At 40.4% G+C, this 13,797-nt stretch overlaps 1 protein-coding gene across 4 annotated transcripts in view; it reads right to left on the reverse strand.

Annotated features, from left to right (window-relative positions):
- Window positions 1–1,953: 1,953 nt before the first annotated feature.
- The window catches only part of MYH11 (myosin heavy chain 11), a 61,733-nt gene continuing 49,889 nt past the window's right edge, over window positions 1,954–13,797 (reverse strand). For 3 of the 4 annotated variants that reach the window (XM_005240988.4, XM_027791881.2, XM_027791880.2), the window contains 13 exons: window positions 13,334–13,438; window positions 13,079–13,231; window positions 12,398–12,646; window positions 11,932–12,144; window positions 11,017–11,229; window positions 10,211–10,372; window positions 9,357–9,485; window positions 8,733–8,821; window positions 8,372–8,495; window positions 8,022–8,230; window positions 7,360–7,468; window positions 6,698–6,870; window positions 1,954–2,654 (listed from right to left, as the gene is read on the reverse strand). In XM_005240988.4, the coding sequence (XP_005241045.1) occupies window positions 2,516–2,654; window positions 6,698–6,870; window positions 7,360–7,468; window positions 8,022–8,230; window positions 8,372–8,495; window positions 8,733–8,821; window positions 9,357–9,485; window positions 10,211–10,372; window positions 11,017–11,229; window positions 11,932–12,144; window positions 12,398–12,646; window positions 13,079–13,231; window positions 13,334–13,438 (2,067 nt within the window). In that variant the 3' untranslated portion in view covers window positions 1,954–2,515. Of the gene's footprint in view, window positions 2,655–5,557; window positions 5,590–6,697; window positions 6,871–7,359; window positions 7,469–8,021; window positions 8,231–8,371; window positions 8,496–8,732; window positions 8,822–9,356; window positions 9,486–10,210; window positions 10,373–11,016; window positions 11,230–11,931; window positions 12,145–12,397; window positions 12,647–13,078; window positions 13,232–13,333; window positions 13,439–13,797 lie in introns of all 4 variants that reach the window. The other variant, XM_027791882.2, reaches the window with a different exon arrangement.

Below are 13,797 nucleotides of genomic sequence, written 5' to 3' on the forward strand. Positions count from 1 at the left end.
TTTGCTACCAGTTTTTCATCTGTTTCTGATCAATGAAACTGGAAGAGACATTGTTTTGCTGAATCATATGCAAAGATTTTCCTACATCTCTCTCTTCTCATGGTTTCCCGCCCTAAGGAATATAAATATATACTATAGCTAAAGATGCCTTTAGGATTTACAGTGGTTAGTATTGGCATTGCTCGATCTGAAAATCTTGAACTGTGACTGTTTTAACATGATTTTTGTCTGCTCACACAGGCAGTTGACACTTTTCTTACCGGTGAGGAGCAGAAGCACATGGGCTATGGTTCAGTGGACTGTGTAGTCTGGAGGGATCTGTCAAGAGACAAGTTTTGTTTTCCTTATCTTGCTAGAATTTGCCTGCTTGGTGAGCAAGTTGGCTTGCAGTTAAGAGACACAGCGTTGAGATAAGGTAGAAAGTTGGAAAATTGTGGCTGTGCTAGTATTATATATTTTACAGATATATTATTAATGTGACTACAGATATAATCAGACAGAGTAGGAGTGGATATGCTATTGAGAATTGTCAAAATTTAGTCCAGAACAGTCACCTCTGTAATGGTATAGAGAGGAAAGTTGTTTTGGGAGAGAAACTTTGGTTCAGCCACTATTGCAGGATACTTTCTGCGGTGTTACTAAAGAAACGCTGGCTCCCCGTTTTGTCACAAGCTTTGCAGAACAGGGACTGGAGCCTGAGTTTGTCAAGTGATAGGGCAATGCTCTAACCATTGGACCAACCTCTACTATTATGTATGTGAATTTTCTAGATTAATTCCTTTTAGAAGGGCTTTGTGTTCAGTTTGCTGGTTCTGCTCCAAGCATTGGTGTTTAAGACCATCCTATATGAAGTCTGACTTCCTTGGTTTTGTTCCCACACATGCAGGCTCACAAGCTGTGTAACAGCCAGCTGTTGAGCATGTTTGCAGAGCTAGGCTCCATGACTGATGAAAAGGTCTTAGCTGATAGCTCCTAATCCCCTTCTACTGCAGCTTGTCTTGATCACTCCAAATGGATTCTTTGTTTTCCTTTACTCTTTCATGAGCAGAGAGAATTCGTTGGGCTCTGATTCTGCTGGCTATAAATCATGCCTGGTCTGAATCTCTAGTTCATAATCTCTGTGCCTTCTGGAACAATACTTAGATTTCGAAGGTGATTGCATTAGCTGTCAAGGTGGATGTTTTTGCATGACTTGTTTGCCCTGTAGTCACGCTACTTAAGGTTCACTTGCTGTACGGTCTTAGGACACCGAGTAAGCGCTCCGTACTCATTTGGTGCAATACTCCTAGCTTTGCTGTGCGTGGCTCTCTACTGCCCCAGTGTGACCACAAAGCTAGATGCTCTTTGGAAGTGTTAGAGCTGAATGGATTTGTGGTAGGTCCTGATAGTTCCCAGAGGTGGGCTGCGGTCCCCTTGGAGTACTCCAAAACCAAATAGTAACTGCATGCTCATCCCTTAATGCAGAATAGCTTGGCTTCACTGCATGCAGTGTGGGCTGCTGTTTCTGTTTTCAGCCTGCTTTAGTTGGAAATACACCCTACACATACAGACTTCAAGGGTGGGTTTAGTTGCCTAAGACAGATGCTTAGGGCCCTGCCTGCTTTCCAGGTGGGTGCTGCACCAGAATGCTGCAAGTCTCTTGCAGGTCCTGTGTCGTGTCTGTCAGCCCTTGGATACAGCCCAGGGCACCTCAGTCAGCACCATGATTCCATGAGGTAATCATACCTATCCCAAGTACTTCATGTCATTTTACATTCAGTTCAGTGTACATACTTTTTTTTTTATTCCTTCAAAAGCAATTGCTTAGGAGAAAAATCAGGTTTTTGTTCTAATGATTACAGATTACCTCCTCTAAAAAGTGTTTGAGTTGTAAAGTTGTTCTACTGCATCCCCCATTCCCCTTGAACATGCTGTATTGCACCCAAGTGACACCTGTACACAAGAATACTGGAGTAGTTTTTATAGCCTTTTATTAGTGTGTAAGCACATCCATGGTGCATATGAAACTGTAACAGTTGACTTAATTTGAACAAATGATATTTTATTTTTCAGTAAGTGATTAAAAAGGCACTTCCACCTTGCGAATAGTGCATCAGGGATGGAGTAACCAGGAGAAAACCCTATATTGATCAAATACTCAAGACAAAATGAAAGTTTAAGAAAAGATTAACTGACCAATGTATTTCCACCCCCCACCCCCCACAACAGTCTCACAAATCCCAGCCTAACTATAGTTCACTGGGATTTAAATCCTCTGAGCTGCTAGAATTCACTTTCTGGAAGATTCTCGAAGTGAATTACTCTGTTTAAAAAACCCCCACCTTTTCAAATACACTTCATGGTAAAATAATTTTTGGAGTACTTTTAATGTCAATCTATACATTGGAGACAAGGCAGTTGTGCTTTTATCATTGCCAGAGGAGTGGGTGTATGTGACCTTGACACTAAGAGTAGACTTATACAGTGCTAAATATCGTCCTCCCTCCCCTTGCTGCAGTGCAATTTTTAAGCGTGTTTATTCACTGGCTTTTGTTCCATTGAAATCTCCATCTCTTGCATCCATTTCTTCATCACCTCCTTCTGTTGCGTTCTCAATTACTCTTCTGCCTCCAGATCTACGGGGTGGGGCAAAAGATGCTGGCTCATTTCCCCTCCTGCAGTAAGAGGAAAAAAAACCCCAAACAATCAGGTGTTAAGTCATTTGCAGTTCTCACAATTAAGCACGGAGCTTTGTAACAGTATCTGTGGGGCTGGTGTTTTTCAGCTCAGAACAGCCAAGAGCTGTGGGCCTCTGATAAAACTTCCTGTTCTGTAGCGTGTAAGAGTGATTTATGGACAGGCTGAGACTCCCAGTTGCTTGGAACTGTGATGGGATTCTTGTTCTTGTGCTTAAAGTTCTCATCTAAATAGTCTCATCTGTCGTGTTATGTATGTCCCCCCACCTTCATTTCACTGTTTTCCCCTATGCTGACTGTAACTGGTTGTGCTTGGAAGGAAAGGGAAGGGGGGCTGCCTGTACCCACAACAGCAAGGGCGTGTCCTTCCCGTCTCTTTGTAAGAGTAAGGAGAGAGCTTGTGCTGAATTCCTGACCTGCAGACTGAATAAGCCCACCAGTTACTGAAGGCCCGTGAGACCTGGGACTGAAGCAGTACTGTGGGTGTCAGCAGGCATTTTTGAGCCCACGGTCCTTCTCTGCAAAGGCTGTGTTCGTCCGAGCACCACAAGTGCCTGGACGTGTGTGGAATCTTAGGTTGTCACTAGCTCTCATCTCTTCCCCAATGGAGAGAGAGGGAACACTTGCTGCTTTGGAACTGTGTTGTAATTCGGGTGCTGACACTTAACAGTGCAAGTGTCTTGCAGACGAGCTTATAGAAAATGCTTTCTCCCATCTTACCCCCTTTTCCTCTCCCATCTCCCTCCCATCCCCATATAGCCACAGCCCAAGGCAGGGACACTTTGGTCCTCAGTGTTAATTTTTGGGGGAGGTGTGAGCAAGTGAGACAGAAGATGGGTTTGTCTCTTCTTGGCCTCCGTTGCTACTGTGCTACAAAACACTTCAGTTTTGTAACATGGCCTCTTACTTGCTCCTCATTAAGCAAACCTTTGTAAAGGCTTGAGACCACAGACATAAGTAATAAAATAAATTCAGGATCACTGAATGTCGTGCCAAAATTACTAATTTGGTGTTAAATACATCTGACTGCACTTTGGGTACAGTAATCATGCATAAATATTTAAAGGCTTGTCTTGTCCTTGCAAAAGACTAAGCCAGTCTTGTCCTTTCTGAAGTGGCTATTTAAGTTCAAGTTCAGTCATGCAAGGGAAGGGGGTAGGAACTCTGGCTGGACTACCTGATTTCAGAGGCACAAGTCTGTGTTTTCAAGGTGGAAATGTGACATGTAGTGTGTTTTCCACAATTTTTCTCTTAAACTTCAGTGTAAGCAAGCAATTAGCTGGATGCTAAAGCTTCTTTTAAGCTCTGCTGTTAGTTAACCATAGTTGCCCTGGTGCTCATGGTGTGCATTGGACACAAGGGTATGTCATTTCTACTCTTGACATATGCTTGATGGAGTCTAACAGCACTGTCTACTGTTTTATGATAGCAGATATTTGTTGTCACTGTTTAATGAAGATCTAGTTAGGTCAGTAAATTCATTAATTCTTGTTAATAAAGGAAGAGCCCTTTACCGCCTTGGACTCCTGCTATCTGGACTTAATTACTCACAAGTCATTTGTAAGATAACTCTCTTCATGCTGCAGTAATTCACTGAAGTGCTATAAGAGAGCATGGGACTGATGTGGAGTAACAGCAAGAGTCTAATCAAATTGTGCAGTACAGTTTTGGCTCCAAAGAAGTAAATTCAGTATCTCACAGTAACCACTTCTTAACATAAACTGTTGCAGTATGCATAAATGTTATACTACTTTAAACTGGTATTGGCTTTGTGGATAAAATTTTGTTTATATCTGTTCCTCTTAAACAGGTTTATGGGTTTGATAATACTCACGTGGTCATTTGCATTAGTACCTTTCGAATAATGTGTGTAGTTGAGAGAAGCCTTAAGCATTACTGTTTGCTTAGCATCTCTGTGTTTAATCTACCTTTGAACAAGTGGTACTGGAGTAGTGCTTGAATAGCTGTCTGACTGGAAATATTAGGCTAAAAGGCACATGCAAGGACAAGACATCATCTTTAAATATTTGTGTATTCAGACCAAAATCCAGCATATGTAAAATAGAAGATATACAAATATTACAAGGCAGTAGCTCTCTTAATTTTTGTGACAGCAGGTATTATTCCTAACTCCAGAGAATGTGATAAAGGGAAATCTAATACTGTGCTATGTTACAATGTCAAGGTTAATTTCTGTGTCTGTGCTTTTATGTTTTAGTAACAGTAGACAAGCGCATAATGTCTGCAAATTGGTGCTAAATGCCTAAGTAATAGCTATTTGTAAGCAATGCAGGCACGGAGTGCTATGTAACGGAAGGCAAGACTTTCTCTTTTGTTTGTGATTGTGTGGTGTAAGTGTGATAAATCACATGCAAATATGATATCTTCCCAAATCTCAGGTGAGTTAGATGGGATCTTACCTTAGAATCAGCATTACAATATGTATAAGAAATACTGTGAAATTCTAATGACATGCTGTGACACTTCATATCCATAGTCCTTTTAATCCATTTTACTAATTGATGGTGTATTTGATTTGCAAAATTTTAATCTTTGTGATTATGCTCAAAGGTGAGGTGCAAATCAGACAGTTTTCATGCAGTAGTCAGAGTACTTTAATAGGTACCCTGTTGGTAGAGCTTGTGAGAATGCAACGTTGGTAAGTCTACATCAGTACGTAACCTACTTGTAAGAAAGATGTATCATTGATACAGCTGATGGTAGCTAGATTATTGTAATATTTGTCTTTTTTGATAAAACAGATTAATGCCAAGATATCCAAGCCTTCACAGTTTGCAGAAACCTCACATATTTTTTGCTTGGGCCAAAGAAAATGGAAATTTGTATAACACAAGCTAGCTGCAAAGTTGAAGGCATGGTACCTGCTTAGTCATGCGAAGGTTCCTGTGTCCCTCTGAAACAGAGATAAAGAGTCCTGGGCAGTTATACTAAGCACATGGTCATGATCAGAGGTAGGTATATTACTTTAAAATAATTAAACAGAGTACATAACAGCCAATTACATTACATTTAGATAAAACAAAGATGAGCCTTATGCCATTCTATGTAAAAAGGGCTGGACACAGCCATTGCTTTGTCAAGCAGCCAGGAGCATGTACCACCCAAGGCAGTGCTAACAGAAAAGGCTGCCATGTCCCAAATCTTCATTTTGAAGTAAATCCACATGAGAAGGTTCATGCATGCTACTAGTAAACACACTGGCAAACTGCTTCAAGAACACAACTAGGCAGGTGCTTTACTTTCATCTGAAATACTGTTGGTTTTAGGTAAACGCAAAGTTTTACAGTGGAATGATACAGATGGAGCAATTTTCTTAATAATTCCAGTCAGCCTTTTTACTTCATCAAGTTGGTGTTTTGAAATGCAGTGAGTGCAGAACTCAGGTAGGTAGCTGACTGGTCACAGTTTTATCTTTTTCCCCATCAGTTTTAACAAAAAAATGCAAAGGGACATTTTGATTTTTCCTTGGTTTGAATACACAATCCCTTTGTGATGAGGTCCAGAGAGACTTGGATAAGAGTTGTATAATGTGCTTTGCCTTTTGCCACCTGTGATTTTGTCTAAGACTGTTTATAGTCATTGTGTGTAAGTTGTGCCTGTGTGAAAGTGTGAAAAGCAAAAGCATTTCTACCCTTTTGTGGCAGCTGTTGTACAAATAGATACAGCAGTTATATAAGCCTTTTTTTTTTTTCAAAAGCAACCAAGCCTAATTCTGTTCCTATTTAAGCCAACAGGATTTTGATAAGATAGCACAGGCCTTACTCTTTCTAATCATAGTTGTTCATCTCACAGCTGAAATCCTGAGACTGCTGTGGTGTCTATGAAAGGCACTTCATCTTCCGACTTTGGCCTTTTGTTGTATCAGCCAAGCTAATACAAGGAGTAAATAACTTTGCAGGATTATTGGTGCCTGTTCAGGGTTTTTTTCACTCTCTAGTTTAGTTCTAAATTTCAAGGCTGTCAGTGAGTGGGGACAGTTATCCCAAACAAGAGCACTGTACCTGAGCTTGCTCTTCAGTGCTGCAACCTCACGGCCCAGGGCTTCATTACTCTCAGTAGCTTCATCCAGCTCTCTTTGCAGCTTCCTGCGGTTTGCATTGATACGCTGAGACTCTTCCTCAGCCTCCTCCAGCTGCCTTTTCAGTTGCTTGAGTCGTGTGCTGCCCTTCTCAGCCTAAAGGGAAGTTTTAGAGTAATGCTTTAATTCAAAATCAGATCTAATAGCTTTATGTCCCTCATTTTAATTTCATACTTCTCCTGAGAGTTTTACTGAGAAATGGGCTGAATCAAAGGTAGAAGCTTAGAATCTAAAAAATATAAAAATAACTTTGCTTTGTGGGAGTTCTTTTTTTCAGTGTGGTCATAATCTCCATTCATATACCAATAAGGATGTTGTGCACGGTTTTGTTTATCACCGTGCAGTCAGACTCTTGCAGCTAGCGGACTGCGAGGGACTAGTGCTTCGGTGCTTGACTCTGCATGGAAGAGGAATTACATTGTCCTGTCTTTCAGCAAGGGGCTGTACAGCTCTCCCAGCACAGAGAATCTAAACAGTCTGCTTTCTGGAGAGATTTCTTTGAGGCAGAACATGGAACCTTCCTTTCTTAGGGCAAAACCTGAAAGTCCCTGTGCCCAGATTAAAAGCCTCGTGGCAGTCTGATACCTGATCTTTGTACTGCTCTGCTTGCTTTCTCTCATCCTCCACCTGCAGCAATGCATCCTTCAGCTTTTTGTCCTTCTGGCGCAATGTCTTGGCTGCAGCCTGCTTCTCTCTGCAAATGACAGTGCAACATTTGGTGATGAGGAAGGTCTGGAGTCTTCAGCTGTGTCAGGCATGTTGCTCATGAAACTGGCACGAAGGACCCCTATGTTAAAAGCTTTACTGAATTTAGCAGATGAATTCTAAACAAAACATAAGGGTCATGTTCTTCTGATCAAAACAAATATGTGTCTTTGTTGTATGCGAGAGGTGCTCCAGGAGATCTGTTCTATAACAAGGTGATTTTCTCAAGAAATAATCTTATAGATGGTACAATGTATTATGGCAATTAACCTGGCAGGGTCATAGAGCAGTTAGTCTAAAATGCAGAGGAGCAGATCCTTGCCTTTGATACCAGTAGAACTTTTCAGCAATAAAATGGTTCTTAATCAGAACCTGTAACAACTTGCGTTACTGGCCATATTCTAAGAAATGTTAAGCAGTAGAAAGACTTTACCAAGCCTTAGTGGTACTGAGAGACCGATGACACAAATCTTGTACACCTTTGTTTACTTTGTGTAACTGGAACAATAAATGAACAGTTGTGCCCTCTGGGAGACCAGTACCTGGCTTCCTGCTCCAGTTGCTCTTCAAGAGAAGCAATTTTGGCTTCCAGAGCAGCAATTGTAGCTTTGAATTTGGACTTCACAGCTCCCTCCATCTCCTGCAGCTTACTCTTCAGCTCTTTGTTCTGCCTCTCCAGTTGCTGCCGAGCATTTTCATTCTTCTGTGCAGCTGAGCGCTCTGTTGCCAGCTCATTGTTCAGCTGCTCTGCCTGAAGGGTGAGAATGAATGCTGTCAGAAGTGTTGCATGCTTTCAGAGAAATGACAGGTGGCAATTCTCCAAATAACTTATTCAGAACCACAAATAGCTTTTGCTGGAGTGCGGAGTGACACATGCTGAAAGGAGCTCTACCTGCTGCACTGCTTTCCTCATGCGATCACCCATTGCCTCTATGTTGCTTTGCTCCTCCTCTAGCTCTTCCTCCAGCTGGGCAATTCTTGCTTCCAGGCGCCGTTTCTCATCCTGAAGGCTTGTCCTGTAAGTTTAATAAGTGTGTAGTTGTGGTGCTGACAGGTTTAATGTGTCTGAAACTATTATGAACTGCCAATAATTCATGAAGAAAGGAGAGCTAGGTATTTCAATGAACTAGTCATATGTGTGCACGTGTATCAAAACCAGATGGCTGTTGGGAGAGGAACGTAACTTCTCTTAGCAGCCATGCAACATTCAGCAGTGTGTTTACAGCCTTTTAAGTAATCCAATCTATTCCTACCTTGCAGAAGTAGCACTTGCGAGTTCCTCTGCCATCTCTTCTTTCTCCAGATCTGCTTGTTTGCGAGCTCGCTCTGCAGCAGCCAGATCCTAGGAGAAAAGGAAAAGGCAGCATAGTAAAGAAATGAACAAGTAAATGTTCAGACAAACAGTTATAGTGTGATACACAGGACTGTAAACTTTCTAAAACTGGTATAAGATGGGTTGTTTTGGTAACAGAATAAATTCTTGTCATATCATAAATCCTAGGGAAGTACAATGAAATACACTTCATCCAGCCTGTCAGCTGGTTTCTGTTTCATTAGTTTTAGTCACAAGATTGCCGTTTAATACATGTAGGAATAATAGCACTAACGAGACTTGAGAGATTTACAGCTATTGAAAGCAATTTGTGTTGGATCATACAGTTCATTTCCTCCAAGGTGTTTTTTTTCAGCTTAACCTGGCTACGCTCAGATGTACATCCAACAACTTCAGTGGAGTGCATGGAGCATGTAGAACTTGTAACAAGTGCTGCTTATAGTTTCCGTCCCCAGTAGCTATTATATTATTTCATTGCGGTTCTGTTTTGCTACTGAAGGTCATGTGTAGTTGGCTTCATGCAGCTCTAAGTTTCCCACTTTACCTCTTGAAGCTGGATGAGTTCTGCTTCCAGGCCCTTTGCTTTCTTCTCATTTTCTCTGGCTGTAGCAAATATTTCTTCTCTGGCAGCCCGTGCATCATCCAGCTCTCGTTGGTAGTCCTTCATCTGAGCCTTGTTGAAAAGAATAACAGAGATTAATTTTTGTCTGGCTTTATTACAATTTCAGTAGAAAGAAATTTGGACAGAGTAGAACACATACACATTTACATAGTCATAATGCCTGTTTTCTGGAGAGATCAGCAAGTACATGTTGGAAAAGTCTGAAATGCTATTCCAAGAAGAGTGATGCTACCACTTGCACACTGCAGCTTTTATAATGCCTTTTGTCCATATTTCCTCTGAATTTTTGAGTGCATGTGCAGTCAGTCTTTCTCATACACCCCTCGGTTGTTTCGCTGTCAGCAGATGACAAAAAGTTGAACTTGCAGTATAAATGGGAAGATGCTAAATCAGAGACAATGTGATTTCTGAACAGTTGTTTATGCTTTTGATTCAAGTGTTAGAACCAGGATTGAAGCTCTGTAATATATTTTATACTGTTGCCCTTTCTCTACATGGGAATCTATGTTTTTCTTCATGTGGGTAAGTGAATGGCAGATGAATGTTGGACAGAGAATTTTGGAAGCTCTCTGTAGTGATGAAATTTAAGATTTTTACTGTTTGCCATTCAGACTGAGTATTACAGTGTAGATACTTGAATCTGGGAGTCTAGGTAAAACTTCCCTTCTAATCAATCATCTGTAATAGGCATCAAGTTCACAAATGTCACCAAACTTCCATGTTGTCACTGTACAAAAGACAGTGGTGGGAGAAACGATATTTGTGGGATCACATACCTGTAATTTGCGAAGTTGTTTGATGGCTTCTTCCCGAGCTTTATTAGCAGAATCAGCTTGACTTTCTAGATCTTTAACATCAATCTCTAGCTTCTTTTTGGCTGCAGCTGCCAGGGCACGTTGCTTTCGCTCATCTTCCAGTTCCGTTTCATATTCATGGAGCTGATAATTAAATAAAACAAGTTTAGGAAACTCCTTGAGCCCTCTTAAACACACTGTATGTCTAAGTAATGTATACAGCCCCTATCTTTCTATTTATTGTGATTTCCCTGGCAGTTAAAATAGATTTCCATTTTATCCAAAAATGAAAGATTCTGGAAAGGAGTCAGCAATTTGGGTTCTGTATTCATGGAAATATGCATATTACAGGATGATGACGACAGCAGTTGCCCTTGCTGTCACAACGCGAGGCTGTGTCCTGTCTGTTTTAATTTCCAGTGCTTTTGTGTGTATTCAGCGTACCTGGGGAAGGCAGATACATTAGAAGCTGTCTTTTTTCACTTGCACTGAGAATATAGGGAAGGTCCTTCTGACTGCGTCAGAAATAATTTATGTGCTTTATACTGTATTGGTTGTATTGTTGAATCACTACATCTGTCTGCTACTCAAACAGGAAAAAACTGTTATGTGGTTTTATGCCTTTTTCAGTACAGTAATTTATATTTTCATTTTTTCTATTTGCCAAGCACAAGGTGATACAATGTTTTCTTATAGTTACAGTAAGGTGCTTTTAATAATGGCATGAGGCTTAGGACTTTCACCTGGCTTGGTTAGATATTTACAAAGGCAGTAAAAGGTAATGGTACCTGTTTAAGGAGTTGTCGTCTTTTCTCCTCATTCTGTTCATCTCTGGCTTGTAAATCTCTTTCAAACTGGCCTTTCAGGGCCTGCATGTTGACCTCCAACCTGAGTTTGGCATCTTCAGCAGCCTGTAGCTCATCCTCTAGCTCTTCTAATTGTGTCTTCATCTCTTCTACTTGTTGTTCAAGGGTCCGTTTAGATTTCTCCAATTCATGGACCTTTCAAGCAATAAGAATTTAATAGACTAGTTAAAAGAAATAAAAATAATTCTGGTTAAGCAGTCTACCAGCAGTGTAAGCCACATTTGAAAGTATCTGCTGTGGACAATGCATGAACTAATTTGCACTGAAAATGGTAAATCAGCATTTTGTGTACACTTGCAAATCTAGCTTAAAATAACCTGAGATTCTCTTTATCCCAAACTTTCATTTTTGATCAAGTCAAGTATCATAATTGAATTAATGGAGTATTAGAAGTAATATTATCATATCACTGTAATAGAAGAAGGGATTGGCAGTGCATCAGTAGAAATTTGTTGCAACTACACAAGTATACATTAGGCTGGTGGCAATGTCAAATATAACTAATAAAATCAGATTTGCAGAGTTTACCACTTCAAAGCTGCTTAATAAACTAGCTAATTATTTAGAATCCCTTTAATGTTTTTTCAGTCCTAGAAATCAGTAAGAATCTTCTTCATGCTTGGAGTCACATTAAAAATAAAGAGTTACAGTTACTTCACAGAGTCTCTTGAAAGTTTGGGCACAAATGGAATAACCTTTGAATTCTGTATGAAATATCTGATTTTGCTGAATGGATTTGTGTGCTATAGAGAATTTTCCACACTGAAAACAATGATCTGTTTGTTCGCTGCTATTTTGAGTTATTGTTGTGGAAACTGTTCTAAGCCCAAAACTTACATTCTTGCCAACATCATCTTTGGAGCTAACAAGATCTTCCATTTCAGCTTTCAACATTTTGTTCATTCTCTCCAGTTCTTCTTTGGCTTCCAAAGCCTCTTCAAGTGCTCGGGCCAGTGACAAAGCCTTTGTTTCTTTTTCTCTAGCTTCAGCTTCTGCTCTGTCCCTTTCCTCTGCGTATTTTGAAGAGATGTTTTTCTCTTCAGCTAGCATCTGTAAAAAGGTAGTGTTAATACAGGAAGTCATTATGAATAGGGTTTTTCTCTTGCAACTGTCTTGTCAGTTGTTAGTGACAGAGAGAAAAATGTCTAATTTTTGATACAGGTATATAAGTACAGAATTAACCAGTGTATGTGTAATCAAATTTTAGTAGTCCCTGCTTTATCTTCCACTAAATCAGTGGAGTCTTTTTGAGTTCCAGAGAAGTTAGGTGATAACACAGCAAAGGAGAATCTTAAGTCCATACCTGATCAAACTTCTTCTGTTTCTTCTCCAGGTTGGACACCAGCTGACGCTGGTTGTCTAAGTCCACCACCAGGTCATCCAGCTCCTGCTGGAGTCTGTTCTTGGTTTTCTCCAGTTTGTCGTAAGAAGCAGCCTTTTCCTCAAACTGTTGTGTGAGACTTTCAATTTCCTTCTGAAATTTCTTTTTGCCTTCTTCCATGGTTTCTATTGTGCTGGAATATTCCTGTAGCTTCTTCTTGGAGTCAGAGAGCTGAAATTTTAATTCGGAGGACAAATCTTGTTAGCAGATTTTAACAAAGCTTGGCAGAGAAGATGGCCAGGAGACAACCAAGAACCAGAAATCTTACCTAATTTGACCCATGTGAAGCCAGTGACCAATTAGCCATCAGCCAGCCTTCATAAAACGAGGCAGGCCACATACCTAGTGTGTACATACAGGCCTAGTGTGCACGACTGTCTTGGGAGCTATGTTGTGTTTGTACCTGTCCTAGAGATCACACTTTAAAGAAGAGGGAGACTGCTAGCTCCACTGTAGAGCTTTACAGATGCCATCTGGACTAACAGCACTAGTTCCCTGAAGGTCTATGTGCTGTGCCAGGATAATTCTACAGATCTGAAACCTCTGGAATTACTGGCAATACTCTCAGTGATGAAGCTAGTGATTTAGCTATGGCACTGATACCTGTATTGTCAGTGTTGAAATATGTCTCTCCAGATTTTGTTTTGCTTCTAGTTCTTCATCCAACTGCTCTTGCAAGCTGTTCTTCTCATCCTCCAACTGACGAAGCCTGGTAGACACATTTAGCTTCTGCCGTGTTTCTTCCTGAAGCAGCTCCTACAGTCATCACATCAATTGGCAACACGGTCGTTAGTTTAGGTTTTTTATAATGCATTTTATAAACATTGTAGGTGAGCTGTTAACTGGATGCAGATTTACCTGTGTGTCTTGTAGCTGAGATCCTAAGGTTGCAACATCTTTGGTCAATTTGATTGTCTTGCTTTCTGCTTCATTGAGCAAACCAGTAACATTTTCAACCTCAACCTGTGAGAAGTCAGGGTGAATAAACTCAGTTATTTTGCACAACTTAAATCTTCCTCCAAACTTTTGTTTGCTCTACATTGACATCTTAACTTCAAACAATGTCTGCATGTGTCATCTTTGTGACCTGTGTATGAAGTCCTGCAAGGTCTAATGCCACTTTTATCTGGTTTACCTTTGTATTTTATTATTATATCCTAGTCATATTCACAAGGCAATACTAGTATGTTCCTTTCAATGAACGGCAAATGGGAATGGGAATTTTTGTGGATTTTCCTTCCTCTTCCCAAGTTTGACAGAAGTTGATGCGTTTTGATTGTATCTTATTTACACACTAATTTAAAATAATAAAGAAAAGCTTA

This window comes from Falco peregrinus, chromosome 5, assembly GCF_023634155.1.
Source record: "Falco peregrinus isolate bFalPer1 chromosome 5, bFalPer1.pri, whole genome shotgun sequence".
Classification (NCBI taxonomy): Eukaryota; Metazoa; Chordata; class Aves; order Falconiformes; family Falconidae; genus Falco; species Falco peregrinus.